General features: G+C 42.6%; 1 protein-coding gene across 1 annotated transcript in view; it reads left to right on the forward strand.

Annotated features, from left to right (window-relative positions):
• The first annotated feature begins 9,284 nt into the window (after positions 1–9,284).
• kiss1ra (KISS1 receptor a) overlaps positions 9,285–16,032 on the forward strand; it is a 35,862-nt gene continuing 29,114 nt past the window's right edge. Inside the window, exons 1-2 of the mRNA XM_015956627.3 lie at positions 9,285–9,559; positions 15,774–15,898. Coding sequence (XP_015812113.1) covers positions 9,307–9,559; positions 15,774–15,898 — 378 coding nt within the window. The 5' untranslated portion in view covers positions 9,285–9,306. The remainder of the gene's footprint in view (positions 9,560–15,773; positions 15,899–16,032) is intronic.

Raw genomic sequence — 16,032 nt, forward strand, 5'->3', positions numbered from 1 at the left:
GGTCTTCAGAAAGTACGGCACCACATTTGGCTGAAGCTTTATGTGGTATTTCCGCTGCACTACTCCCAGCCCTGAGCACAGTTTGGGGTATGAGGTCGTCAAAGACTCCATGGAGACAGTATCAACACGCTTCAGGAGACCAAGCCCCATAATAGCAGGAAGACCTAAAAATGGCGTGCGGAGTCCTTTAACAATATACATTTTCTCACATGTCTGTCTTTGTCCATAACAAAGTTGAAGCTACAAGAATCCTGTAACCTCCGGTGGCATCCTCCCAGGACCCAGTAAGGGTTTCTCCAGCTGCTGGAGCACAGGAGCATTCTTTCCACTGATAAATGATAATATGATAAATGACCCGCACTTGTATAGCGCCTTTAAGGACTCCAAAGCGCTTTACACCACATTGTATCATTCATCCATTCACACACACATTCACACACTGATAGTGATGAGCTACAATGTAGCCACAGCTGCCCTGGGGCGCACTGACAAAGGCGAGGCTGCCAAGCACGGATGCCACCGGTCCCTCCGACCACCACCAGCAGGCAACGTGGGTTAAGTGTCTTGCCCAAGCACACAACAGCAGAATTCTCTGTCCGGAGCCGGGATCGAACCTGCAACCTTCCGATTACTGGACAACCCGCTCAACCTGTTGAGCTACTGCTGCCCCCAAACAACTGAACAACTTATCCAAGTCTGACTTAGCAATAACAGTGACATCCACCCCCGTGTCAAGCTTGAAAGTCATAGATGTGCCCTCTATTTGAACATCCACAATCCAGGAACGGTTTCCGGAGGAGACCGATCCAAGGAAGAAGCCTTGCTCCTCTTGCTCCTCGTCCACATCGATGCACTGCACCACCTTAATCTGTCTACAGACTCGCTGATAGTGGCTTTTTTTCCCGCACAAGTGACATTTTGCATCAGTCGCCGGGGCACTGGTTTTTCTGATGAAATGGCCCCCCGCACCAGTAACATTGCGAGATTGGAGCGCCTTTACTCTTTTGCGTCTGTCGCTGAAAAGTCAGTGTTATGGTCTAGCCCCAACCTTTCGAGGTCTCCAGTCGGTGTTGGTTGTCAAGCAGTGTCTGTACAGTATTCACATTATACTGCAGTGCACTGCTGTCACTCATTAATGCAGTCTGCTGCTTCTTTATCTCCTCAGACTGTCTGGCCATGTTTACAGCTTTCTTCAAGTCCAGCTCCTTTTCCATCTGCATCTGCTCGGACAGCCTGGTGTCAGCCAAGCCCACAACAATCTTGTCTCTTATGAGCTCATCGTGCAGCGTCCCATAATTGCAATGCTCAGCTAATGCATGCAGTGCAGTAACAAAGGCGTCAACTGTCTCATTTGGTTCTTGTTTATGCATATTAAATCGTGCACGTTCATAATCAATGTTCTTCTTGACAATAAAAAAATTTTGGAAGCTGTCTTTCACTTTAACATCCGTAAATCCTCTACTACAGGCCGGCATTCAATTAAAGGCCGGGTCTCCAATTTTGGCCGGTGTCAGAGTCAGCGGAGGTGAATAATGGCCAGTCTCTTATTGTGGCCGGGTGGAATGTGGTAACAAGCGTCTCAACGGCAGGGTTATAGTCCCCAAATCAACCAGCAGGAGGCAATAGAGATTCACACAGACCTTTATTAGGCTTTTTCTTCAACGCTTAGTAACGCTACAGACACGATCCTCTATCACGCTCCTACCACACAGAGTCACGGTGTCAGTTAACCATGCTAATTCAACCCGCTCCACAGAACACACATCACCTTCCCTGTGGCTTACATAACACTCACACAACACGCAAATCAACACATAGGAACTAGCAGAACGATAGGAAACACATATAACACAATACCCAGAATGCACCTGGCTTACAACCCCAGCCAGGTCATTACACTATCAAGTTCAAAGAGAACGTGCTGATTATGCTGCAAAACACTCTGGGGAGCAGCAGTAGGGGGTGAATGAACTAGTCAACTTCACTATACAGTAATCCCTCGCTACTTCGTGGTTCGTTCATCGCGGATTCGCTGCTTCGCGGATTTTTTCTTTGGAGCATTTTTCAGGGGGAATTCGCAGATTTGCGGTATTTTTCACTGATTCGCGGTATTTTTCTAAGCGAAATATCAAGAAATACTTGTTTTTTTTCATCCATTTAATCATAAAATGCACATTTTTGTAATAAAACTAAAAAAACAAAGTAAAAAATTTTTTTTCTTGAGTTTTACCCACAAAAACAGAATGTGATCATACTTCATTTTAGTACTGTATGTCAGACAGGTCCGCTGGATTCGAGAGTTGAGCTTGTAGGGAGCGTGGTTTCACAGATGCGGAAGTGATAGCGTCTGTGAAACGCCGGCTGATTTAGGAAACCCCCGAGCGTTCCAGCGTCAACGAAGTGACACGGAAATGCCGGGCTTTCCAGAAGTAAGTAAGATAACTTACTATGAGCTGATAGTTCATTGGATTGATCGGTAGGTTGGAAACTCTGATCATGAATCTGAAGAAACGATGACTGAGTGGTGAGCTGGAAAGGCGACTTCCGTTTATAGCCGCGGTTTGTGACGTAGGTGCGACGTGGAGGGAATCCCCGCGAGGGGCATGCTGGGAGTCCCTACTTCACGGATTTTCACCTATCGCGGCCAGGTCTGGAACGCATCTACCGCGATAAACGAGGGATTACTGAAGTGACTTTTTATGCCTGTCGTCGACTAGTCGCTGTCACGTGATAATAACCGGCAAGATGCAGCCCTCGGAAAAGACAGCAGCCTGCTGTCAGCAGGTGACAAGCTGGGGGGTGGGGGGGGGTGGGACAACGCGCTGTGCCAGACCGTAGGTACTGACACGCAATCGTTCATGTCGGTTCATTTCCTTTAATGTTTTATGTCTTTTATTTGCGCCTGATATGTATCGCTGCTGTGGAGCGGGGCGCTTCACCTTGTCCTCCGACGCACAGATCACCGATGCGGCCTCCAAGCAGGGAGCGCTCCGCTGTTTTCGCGGTCGGTAGATCTGCCTCCTGAGCACGGCCACAGTAACAATCAGGTGTCGCCACCTCAAAAACTAATTTAACACGCGATCGTTCATGTCAGTTCATTTCCTTTAATGTTTTCTGTCTTTTATTTGCGCCTGATGCGTTTCGCTGCATGCTGTGGAGCGGGGCGCTGCGCGCATCACCTTGTCCTCCGACGCACTGATCACTGATACGGCCGCCAAACAGCGAGCGCTCCGCTGTTTTTGCGGTCGGTAGATCTTTTAGAACTGCAGTTCAAAGGTAACTCATAAGGTGAATATATATGAACCCAGGTAGCAGTTTCTCTTTAGGATTGAGAGGAGATGCAGGAAGATAATAAACAGACAGGACAGAAAAATAGTCAAATAAAAACAAGTTAGTTTTTGTACCTGGTGGTTGCAACAAACAGACACCACTGAAGGTCATCAGAAGTGAGGAACAGAAAATGAAATAATTATTTTAATGTTTAGAGCAGCAGGAACTCCGAGAGGCTGCAGGCGCATCAGTGAGTTTGCGGCCGCTGCGCAGGGGGAGGGGGGAGAGGGCTGAAGCAGGGGGAGGGGGGAGATGGCTGAAGCAGAAACTACCGTTGTTAAAAGAAATGTGTTTAACTTTGAAAATGTGGGCGCAATTTTAATTGTCAAAAACTCCAGCGAACCATTAGTTCATTTTGCTCAAATAGAAATAGAGGCCTGCCTCTAATACTGGCCCTCCTTCCAATAAAGGCCTGGAGCCTGATGAGCTTGAGTCAAATACAGGCCCGGGCCTGTATTAGAGGATTTACGGTACTCCCGTTGCTCTGCATCGGTTAACTTGAGGCCTCTCAAAACGTCGTCTGCCTCATCTCCCATGCAGTATATCTGATTTCCCTCTGAGCTTGAAGATAGATTGCTGGCCTGACGGACCCTTTCGAAATGACGTATCCCCCCGTCCATTCATGAGGTTTGGAAAAATCAAAGGGCTCCGGTGGCTGAATGCTAAACGTAGCATTGGGAGTGCTAGCCGCCATGCTAACTCCAGCCCGCGACTGCCGACCATTCTCCTCGTCCGACATGTCCTCTCACCAGTCCACTCTTACGGTCCGCGACAAGTGTTCAGCAATCCCAGTCACAGCCACACAGCTCTTCTAACACCATGCCGTGTTCTTTTGCTTTAACAAGAAGACGCGGGACAACTGTGTGCCGTTACTACGAGCTCAAACTTTATTAAACAAAGAACCCCGTCTCCCATTCCTGACTTCATCAACCCCCGCCACCAAAGAACATCAGCTAAGGCAAGATAACTCAGTCCATTGAATACACCACACATTACACCAAACAAGAAGATGACTGCCTTCACAGGGAGCATAGAGAACATTTGGAACGATCTCTCCAACCGATGCAGGTACAACTGATTATTTATTATAAATAAACCGACAGTCATAAAGGAGGAGGCTGTGTGCAATTAGTATTTTGCCTCCTATTGACCTACTCTGGAATTGATAAGGCATTGGATCGATAGACCGGACCAACAATACCACTGATATTGATAAAAACTTGTCAATCCCCACCCTACTTCCAGCTGTTAGAGCAACAGCAGAGTGGATGACTTGCAGAATATTTTTTCTACAAGCCTTTGTAGGATGGTCATTCTGTAATCAGTCGATAGGATGATATTTAGAAAGCTTATCGGGATCCATGGTGAACTTTTCTCTTCTTTCTTTAGCTTTTTACATATTTTCTGCTTAAATTTGTTTCCAGCCCGACCCGTTCCACCGTTTCAGCTCCGGTCTGATTATTGTTGAAGGTCATTATGATCTCATTCTATGGATTGCTGTGAGCTTATTTAGAGGAAGAGCCTCTTTGTTGTATTATTTTGACATCAATTTCAGTCGGATCAATACCTCCAAGGCAAGCATGTAGCTTAGGTCCTTTCATTGACGTTTCCCCACAAGGCCTTACACCTCGGGCAAACACAGGATACTGTCTTCTTTCTGTAGAGCTTCAAACAGATTAAATAATTAGAGCTTCTGTTGTTGCTAAGAGAGCTCAACTATAAAGTTAAATCCTGACATTGGGTCGTGGTTTTTGTCTAAATAGTCCAATAAAAAGCACAAAAATGAAGATACATTAAAATAGGCTTTTGGGGGAAAAAAACTCCCATTAATCCCATCTGCATCAGATCAGAACTTCCTGTTGCTTTCAGACGTTCCACCATGTTGCTTTTGAAAGGATGAATCACACACTCGTGATTTATATCAGCAATATTACCGAAATCAAGAGACAGTGGAAAATATGGTTTGTTTTCCTTTGTCATGAAGAGCAAGGAATAATTGGTAAACAGTTGTTGAACACGGCACCAAACACCCACTTTATCTGACAAGAGCAGCTTAACCTGTGACTGTCTATGCTCATTACCACTGCAGCTGCTATTTCACTATAATTTTACTTTATTGTCATGATTTTTCTGTGTGAAAGTACACTTTGTGGAATTCATTTATTTAATTGCTAAAAAAAATCAACATTAAACTTGACAATGAAGCCCAATCAAATGTAATTTCTACGTAAACCGAATTGTCTAATATGTAAACATCTAGTAATTTAATTAATTAAGCACAATAACAGTCTGAAAATAATTCTTGCACATTTTTGCAAAAATAAAAGAAAATGCATGAAATGGTGCATGCAGTTTATGGGAACTAAGATGCATGCACGATTAAATAATAGAAAGTAAAACAAAGTTGTGATTTATGCTGAAAACTCAGTCAGGATTAAAGAATCGCTGATTGATCTATTTTTCCATCACAAGTCACAATGAATGTCTCTCTTGTATTTTGTCTCCTGTAGATGCCATCAGGAGCATATCCCACCTGTCGATACGTGGGAAGAGATGAACGACTTGCAAACTCGAGCAACAAAAAGAGCAAATATACTAGAATGCATTGGAAAAAACAGCTATTAAAAAGTTGCAGCTTATTTTCACGTGTATGAAAAGAGCAAGTTAACAATATTCTCCCCTTTGGCCTGCATTTTTGTGGTTTTGTGCAGGAAGGCTCGCCAAAAAGCTGGGCTCTTTCATTCAAAGGTTGAATCTGAACAATCAACTGAACGCAGCAATCCGAAATATTACACTCAACCACAGCTTGTTCTTCTTTTCACTTTTGTTCCCTTTTGCATTCTTATTCTTCCAGAATGGAACCCAGTGTCTCTTGGAAACCTATAAAGGGAAACTTGGCTAGTTTTTCATATTTTTAAACCATTTTCTTGAGCAGTATTTGCTACAATGACCTTTTACAGGGTTGATGAAAGACCACCCAGCCTCCATCGCCCCCTGTGGCCAGAATGTTCCACTTCCAACTCACAGACATGTGGGCCGCTACGTTGGGATATAGTAGATATATATGTCGCTGGTTGGGACTTGGTGCTGCAGTCTGTTTCCAGCACGTTTCCTGCACAATTTAGATCGTGAACACAGCCAATTTGTTATATTTAATGATGAGCCGCTCCTCTAGACACTAGGGAAGGCTGGGGAGATAGTTCAGCTTTTAGATTAATGTGTTAAAAAGACAAAAGCAACAAAATGAGGAAAGTTTTTGTGCTTCAGCTCTCAAAGTAATCTCTAAACAGTTTCTGCTGGAGTTCTTGAGGCCTACCGGATACATGTTATGAGCCCCTTACACATATGAGACATTAACAGCAGGCGCTCCACATACAAACGTTCAAATTAATCAGACTTTGTGCAGAGTTTACTCATGGTTTCCTAGAAGTCTTTATAACAGCTGATTGCATCTGCGGTTGAAGGGAGCAAGAACTCATCAGGAGAAGTCATGTCGAGCGGTGACGTTTACAGCTCCATCTTCTTTTGTGCTTCGATGCACTTTCCAGTTCCTTAATGATCCTGCAGATCCCCTCTAATGCGTGTGATACATTAGAGCAAAAAAAGCTTTTACACATTAATGCCTTCTCACATCCCAGGTATGCCGATAATTAAACCAGTAAGTACAGTATTTGTGTGCATTAGATCCAGGTGCTGTTTGCAGCAGTTAAAATTAAACTCTGATAATTGATCTTTTAATGCACAGAGGTGGACGATTTAAGTGGCTAATGAGTAAAACCTGGCTTTGTGAGGTTAAAATGGTCTTAATTACATTAAAATGCACCAATGTATACCTGGAGAGCCATTTTACATGTGCCCTAAGTGCTGATTTATAACAGCCTAAGGGAAAGACTCCTAGTTTTAATGTGTTTCTTTAAAAATGGTTGCAGATACCATTGTAATTCATCACTGGCTAACTTTTCTAGCCTGTGGATTGTAGATTTGGCCTGAAGAAGCTCCTGCTGTCTGACACTATCTGTGCAGGTTTCCAGATGAGGTCCGGTTAATAATTTATTTGTTTCTTAAGTTTGTTCCCTTAGGAGGAAACCATTTTTTTCCCACTCTGACTTTTGCAAGATGGCATGGATGCTTCTCACAACAATGAAATCCTTTCATGTGTCGGGGCATGCCATTCTGGTAGTGTGTACACATCATGTACATTATTTCTTGCAAGCACATAGAAAAAAAAACTATTTTCTCTTTTTTGTTGGGCAAATATTTCGCCAAGCCCTCTAAATTCTTTTTTATGCAAACGACAGCTTTGTTTCTGACTCCTCAACAAACACTGCACCCATCTGCCTTCTTCATTCTGCTTTGACTTGTAAACATAACCCCAAGACACTTAAACAATTCCCCATGCAGAGGTGAAGCTCCACTCTTTTCCAACCAAAGACTTTGACATGCTAATTCAGCTCCAAACAGTGACAGCTGGAGGTCTCCGCTAAGTGAAACAAGCAGGATCATGTCATCTGCAAAAAGCAAATATTTCATCTGAATCTTCTGGAGATGAACACTGAGAATGTGTCTTTAGAAGATTATGAGTAGAAGGCATGAAGTGCAGCCCGGGTGGAGAATCTCTCCCACCAGAAACAAGCATGACTATGAACCACGATGCAAAACTCTCTTTGATGCAGCTATGAGATGGGGAGAGCCAGTTCTGGAGATAAAGAGAAGAGAGGAGCCGCTTGTTCTCCGTAGAGCTGGAGCAAAATCACAATCAGTTGTAAGTCTGATCTATAATAAATGAGTTTTATTAATAGAAGAAAAAAGTTCAAAAGGCCTTTGGTTTTACCTGACAGTGGTGTAGGATCTCTCATTCGCACAGAAAGATAAGATAGAGTTCATTCAGTTTGTGAGGAAGCAGTTTGTTCAGAAAAGATAAATAAAAGGATAATGTTGCTAGGAGACCTAAAAATGAAGACATTTATCCCAAAGTCATGCAGCAAGCCCACATGGGTGCTCCGCGTGTGTGTGTATGTGTATGTCCTCTCTAATGCGCCTGTGTGTCCTTGCTCTTGCTCATTCTATAAAGCCGCCAGCATCTCCTCCCCTCCACTTCTGTGATTTCTGCTGAAGCGCACATTTAAATCAGCGCAGCTCTGCTCAGAGAATGAGTCGTGGATGCCGCCTTAGGTTATTTTTTGCATTTAAATCGCAGGATTTTGAGTCAGGCATAGTTTTGTTAGGGTTGAAGAGCAATTAGCTTTGACTCCTACGCTGACCTGCGCTTTCCGCTTCTCCCTGAATGATCAAGTTGCTCTTTTGTTTTTTCCACAAAGCTAAAGCCCTGAATGGGAAAAGACTCGGATCTCACACGGGAAGAACAGCGGAGGAACAAAAGGAGGTTTGAACAAGCACAACAGAGGAATTTGCGCCTGATGTAAGACATGTGTGTGCACCTCAGCCAGACACGGCATCCTGCTTCTAAAGACAGAAACGAGAGAATGATTGCCTCATAGTGAGCAGTTTTGAAGAAAAGACGCTCCTCTTCTCCTTGCTTGCCTTCGCATCCTCTCAGATTTTTTTTTCAGTTTTCTGCTTTAGGCACCAGAACTTTGTTGCAGATGAGAGACATCATTCTAGTCTGTCTGATCTACCTTTTGTTCTTTCTTTATTTTTTACTTTAACCCCCTCTTATCCGCATTCTTTCAGTGCTTTAATGTTCCTTTAAAGTTCACTCTTTCTCCCTTTGGCCGGCTTTCTGGCAGCATTCACTGACACCTTTCTTTTATTTCTGCAGCACCTCTTTCGTTTAAGGTTTTCACTCCTTTTTCACATCTTTTTCTCAATTCATCTGTCGTTCGTTCCTTTGCCTTGCCTGAGGGCAGAAGGGACCTGGTGCAAGCACAGTGAACACACTCTCTCCTAGCTGTCGTATCTGCCTCCATCCCTCACTCCACCTGCTCTCATTAGTGCGATAGCCACCATTCCGACAGCATGTACACCTCCGAGGAGCCGTGGAACTCCACCGAGCTGGATGGGCTCAACGGATCTGAAGCGAACTTCTCTCAGGGAAGACGTTCACACGATATGGAGGAGGATGGAAATCAGCATCCGTTTCTCACCGATGCCTGGCTGGTCCCTCTGTTTTTCTCTCTCATCATGCTGGTTGGACTGGTGGGAAACTCTCTGGTTATTTATGTCATTTCCAAACACAGACAGATGAGGACAGCCACAAACTTCTACATTGGTGAGCAAAAACCAGTTTATAAGTTTGCGTTTTTGATTTTAGGAGGTTAAAAATAGATTTTGCACCTACTTTGATTTGAACAGGAGGAGATAAATGCGTAGGGTGAATTGTGTAACAATGCATCATTCTTGCATTATGAAAATCAATAATAACTTCACATTGTTTCTCATAATATCAATTAATGCACTTCATGTCTGGAAATGTGAAATAAAAACAATTATTTCGTAAATATTTTAAAACTTTTAAAAATGGGTTATGGTCTGTCTGAGAGAACTGTGTGTGCTGTACAGCATGGAGTCCCTCAAGGGTCTGTGCTTGGTCCTCTGTTCTTACTATGGGTTGCCCCTTGGTCTTCTTTTACGTTCTTTTGGTGTTACCTTTCATTATTATGCGGACGATCTGCAGCTCTATATTCCTTTGACCATTAGAAACTGTGTAAACCTGACTAAATTAGAAACCCATTTTTCTGCAGTCAGGGGCTGGTTATCAAGCAATTTCTTGCTCCTAAATACAGATTTGAGAGAGTTGATGGTTATTGGGTCACATGAAATTCTCCATCTTTCTCATGATTTTTCTCTGACGCTTGACAATCACATCGTAGGCTGTTGGGGTAAGGTGAGGGAAGGTAACTTGACTTTCTGGTTCCACTCTGAGCTCTCTTTTGAGGTTCATCTGAAAATGGTAGTAAAAACAGCTTCTTTTCACCTTGCATAGCAAAAATTTGAATTCTTGTCCCTACTTTTGTGTCATCACATTTTGATTATTGTAGTTCTCTATTGGGGTTACCAAATAAAAGCTTTAGAGGGCTGCAGATGGGGCCAAATGCAGCTTCTCACATTTTAACAGACTGGAAGATACGAGCACATATCCCCCAATGCTAGCTTCACTCCACTGGTTACCTTGTTAAGTTCGTGCAGACTTTAAAGACTTGCTGCTCGCTTACAAGGCTTTGAACAGTCTAGCCTCTTCCAGACTGATCTCCTTACACCCGTACGTCCCAACAAGGTTTCAGAGCTCCGGCCTCCTAAAGGTGCCAAAGGACTATTGGGGAACGTGCATTTTCTTTTTGTACGCTTCTGTTGCAGAACAGTTTACCTCAAGATATTAGGGGAGCATGCTTTGTGGAGGTTTTTAAAGCTAAGCTAATGACACACTTGTTCACCTTAACTCGTGCATCACGAACTCTGGACCTATTTTCTTGTTTTTTATTACATTTGATCTGTTCTTACTTTTATGTTTGATCTGTGCATTGCTGTTTTTGTTATTCTTACCTGCATTAATGTGGGTTTTATACTGTTTTTATTTAAATAAAGTCACTATTATTAGTAAAGCTGCCAAACCATGGAGCATTTTTAGGTGTTACTTTGTCTTGTTCAGCTTGTAAACTCATTATGCAAATTAGATTTTAGCAGCACAGGATGCTAGTTTGTTTCAAAACGATTCACACATTCACTTTTGGGAACAAGTCAGGCTTCAGTGCATGCATCTTCTTCTTTGGCATGTTTGCCTTTGTTACATGTGCAGAAAACATTTATATTTTCCTGAAAGATGCACGAGTGTCCTTAAAAATGACCTTTTCATAAGGTATCTTTTTTTTTTTGCTCTAAAAGATCAATATAACAAACGTGTGCACGCGTTTGTTATAGTAAGTAAGTAAGTAAGAGCACTGATTCAACCACATTTGTGACTGAGAAAAAATTCAATTAGGATCAAAACATAAGAAAAAAACTCAAGTATTCTGGAAACAAGCGAGCAGGCTTTAGTTACTGACGCAACCTGTCACACAATGTCATTTTCTCAACTTCCCCTCGAGAAGTTCTCTGGAAGACTGATTTTTATGAGCAAAACTGACCTTTTCTTTAGAGCCGAGGGAGTTTTGAACAACTGTGGATGGCCGTGGATCTGTTTTTAACTTAAACTTGTACGTACCTTTTGTATGAATCCTACATCCGTAACAAACATCTTTACTAATATTTTGAGCTGTTCATTAATGATAGTTCTTGATGAGATGCAGTATGATAGAAATGATGATCCTGTGCCTTTTGTACACTAAACTCTGCTTGAACGCCAGAATTATTCTTTTATACTAATGAGCATTGAGGGGGGCACAAGTCAATCTCTTTCAGCTGGTGGAAAATAAAGTTTCACCATGTATTTCAAGTAGACTCACCATTTTACTTAGTACCCCACAGTAATGAAATTTATTTCACTCTTCATTAGGTCTACCTTTCAAGCTTTGAATCAGACAGAATGAATCTCCCAAGACTCTCTTTCTATCCCCTTTTAATAAAGTTATCTTTTGTTTTCGGCTCACAGAATAACTTCTCTAACTTTACAAGGTATTTACTATCATATTCTGTGTACCTACAATATGTTTTAATAGTGTTGAATGCTCTACAGTAACGAATAATGAGTTAACACAAATGTTCATTCCCATAATGATTGGTGAATCTGAAGTTTGCAGAGCTTACGGAGGAAATAGAGGCGCTGTTGACATTTAGCAAAAACATGTTCGGTGTTGAGTTTAATGTGAGTTTATGGTCAATTATGAAGCCGAGGTGTTTGCATGAGGTTACCTTTTCAATAGCTTTACTGTTAACAGTGAGTGCGGGGGTAGATGATGGACTGTGACTGAAGTGAATCACCATCTCTTTGGTTTTGGAGACCAGAAGTCCAAACAGCTCCCTGTACACCACAGCAAAAACAAGTCTAGCTTTGTTTGCAGTATCCAGAGTGTGCCGTCTAAGTATTTGACTTAAGTGGAGAGATGACTGAACCTCGTGGGGAACCAGTAGACTGACCTGACAGTGCAGATCAGCTGCATCATGTTTGCATGACCTGTATGCTAAAGAAAGTTCACTTTCAGTCATTTGATTGAATGCATGGCCGTGAGCCACGCTTTATAGCATACCTAATAAACTGGCCGGTGAGTCTAGATTTATGAATCTTCAACATTTCAGCTTTTATTAGCATACTTTTACACTTGTGACTGTTTTGGTAGTCATTGTGGACAGAGGATGTGTAATGGACTGGATGGCCTTTAAAATGATTACAACTTCTGACTTTGCAGCATTTTTTTCAAAGCAAAACAACTCATTAAATCAGTAGAAAATACATTTTAAACTTAAGCAAAAGCAAAGGATTTCCAAAAATAAACAGTGCATAGAAAGTCACTATAACACATTTCCACAACACAAAAGTTACCAAAGTTTCTTTGGTAACTTTTACTTACTTACTTACTTACTTACATAAAGTGACTATTTCCTGATGCATTTTGAGCCTCTTGTTTTGAATCTTATCGTACTCAAGTCACTTTCTGCTCTTGTTGACTGCAGCCACTGCTCAGGGCTTAAGTGACATACAGTAATTACACAAATGTCCCCCTTAAAAATGAAACATTTGCTCATGCCATGGAGCTGTGCGTGCCTCTCAGTCACATCCTGTTTTCTTTTTTTCTACCTCTGGTTCGGTATAGTAACAGAAGCCAGCAAAAGAAAAGTGCGACAATCCTCCTTTGAAATTCAGAACACATGAATTGGAAACCAGACTGATTGATTCATGTCTTGCAGAACTCAGACATCAACCTCTCTCTGAAGCGCGGGTGATAGATTCACTCGGGTTAAATCCACAAAGCAGAACACTAAATGCAGATCACCAACATGTAGATAGATAATGCCTGCGGGCGTGCAGCTTTGTGATTTGCTACAGGAGTGTGTTCATGTTTGCACAGTGCAACAAGAATTCCAGCCTGAAGGGAATATGTCAAGGCAGCGGCGGCATTGAGACGGTGCGGTATTCAGCATCATTTGATTAACACCTGCACCATCTGTCTGGCCTCTTCAGCGTAATAATGCAGTGACTGCAATGTGATTAGATCAGCTGTTAAAACAAACAGGGAATGGTGTTGTTGTTGTTCATCAGGATGATGGATACATGAGTAGAAGTAAGAGCAACGCTGCCAAGTTTAGATTGATCTGATAGCCAAAGACAAATAAGTATTTTGACTTCAGAGGTTTTGATTGAAACGATGCAACGGTCAACTATTTTGTCAAGATGCACGAGTGAAGTGTAAACCAGCAATAAATCAGAAGAGCTGTTTTTTTATTTTACAGCTTGATTTATTCTAATGAACATGTCTTTATTCTACAGTCATCTCTGAGGAATACAGCGTTGAGCTTCTTCCATGAAACTAAATGAAACGTAATCTGACAGAAAAGCTAATATCAGATTATTTGGTGCTTCTTGTTATTTATGCTCTGTTGATTTTTGAAGGTCCTTTTAGAAACTTCCAAATTTCTGATAAAATGTTTGTTCTAATGTCCAGTTCTTCTATAGTTCTGTTTGAAGCAGGTGTAAATGCTTCAGATCCAACTAAAGCCTGAACCTTGCTCGGTTGCACCTGTGGGTGACGAATGAGAAGCACAGTAATAAAAAAAAATTAAATAAAAAATAAAAAAAACACATTTTCTTTTGCAATTTGAAGAAGTTGGAATAAACTACACATTTATGATAATGTTTATAAAGAGCTGGCCCATGTGGAACATTTTAGATGCTTACCCCACCCAACCATTCACCGACCCATCCATCCAACCACCAACCCAACTATTCACCCACCCACCCATCCATCCATCCATCCGCCCACCCACCTGTTCACCTACCCATCCATCCATCCATCCGCCCACCCACCTGTTCACCTACCCATCCATCCATCCATCTGCCCACCCACCTGTTCACCTACCCATCCATCCATCCATCCATCCACCCATCCACCCATCCACCCACCCATCCATCCACCTGTTCACCTACCCATCCATCCATCCATCTGCCCAACCACCTGTTCACCTACCCATCCATCCATCCATCCATCCGCCCACCCACCTGTTCACCTACCCATCCATCCATCCGCCCACCCACCTGTTCACCTACCCATCCATCCATCCATCCATCCATCCGCCCAACCACCTGTTCACCTACACATCCATCCATCCATCCATCCATCCATCCATCCATCCATCCATCCATCCACCCATCCATCCATCCATCCATCCATCCATCCATCCATCCATCCATCCATCCATCCATCCGCCCACCCACCTGTTCACCTACCCATCCATCCATCCATCTGCCCACCCACCTGTTCACCTACCCATCCATCCATCCATCCATCCACCCATCCACCCACCCATCCATCCACCTGTTCACCTACCCATCCATCCATCCATCTGCCCAACCACCTGTTCACCTACCCATCCATCCATCCATCCATCCGCCCACCCACCTGTTCACCTACCCATCCATCCATCCGCCCACCCACCTGTTCACCTACCCATCCAACCATCCATCCATCCATCCGCCCAACCACCTGTTCACCTACCCATCCATCCATCCATCCATCCATCCATCCATCCATCCATCCATCCACCCATCCATCCACCCATCCACCCACCCATCCATCCATCCATCCACTTATGTCCAAAAAAGAAGTTAAAGTACTAAAATGAAAATTGTACATATTCATAAAATTACCTAATGGTTCCTATCTGACTACAGCATCCATACAAAATTCATCACCGGCTTTTCCTTAATCAACTCGTGCTCAAACAAAATGTGTTACCCATTTAACCCTTCCACTTTCCTATCAGGTGACCCCGCAAGGACAGGGGGTGGTTAAACAGGGTTTAAAGTTTATGACTTGGCAGGGGTGAAGTGATGCACCCCTTAAAAATATTAAAATAAAAAATTTAAATACACCAGAGGTCCATCTGGCCCCATTAACAATGCGGGAGGGTTAAGAGATGTTATACAATAAGTAATACTGGCACAATTAGGACTACAGATGAATTTCTTTTCCTGGAAAATACGCGTTTACAAAGTTTTACTTAATGCAGAATTAATGGAAGATTCGGAAATAGTTGCAAACACATTTGAAGCCATTATGCTGTAGCCATCAAAATTAAATAGACATTCAATTGTTGAGAAAAGAGAGTTCTGTATTGCAAAGAAAAGTAATTTTTAAAGCATCAACGATTCTAATTCACCATTTTAATTACTAGTAGTAGATCGACCATCTCCACAACCTCTTGTTTCTTATTTTTAACGTAAGCCTATGATCGTTAATTTTGTGCAAAACTGGAGCTGGTGTGTGTTGCATGTGATTGACTGCATACCGCCCTGCCGACTGAAAACCAAACATGATGCTTTTCTTCCTGTCTAGCAAACCTGGCTGCCACTGACATCATCTTCTTGGTGTGCTGCGTCCCGTTCACTGCCACCCTCTACCCCCTCCCTGAATGGATCTTTGGCAACTTCATGTGCAAATTTGTTGCATTTCTGCAGCAGGTAAAATATTGATACACAATGTCTTAACCTCCATACAATCATTTCAATCATATTGATTAGTTCAACATTTCTTTTATCTTGCTCGACTTTTTAAGAAAAAGTCTAAAAACATGAAATATTTATCTTTCAAATCA

The sequence above is a fragment of the Nothobranchius furzeri genome, chromosome 11 (genome assembly GCF_043380555.1).
Source record: "Nothobranchius furzeri strain GRZ-AD chromosome 11, NfurGRZ-RIMD1, whole genome shotgun sequence".
Classification (NCBI taxonomy): domain Eukaryota; kingdom Metazoa; phylum Chordata; class Actinopteri; order Cyprinodontiformes; family Nothobranchiidae; genus Nothobranchius; species Nothobranchius furzeri.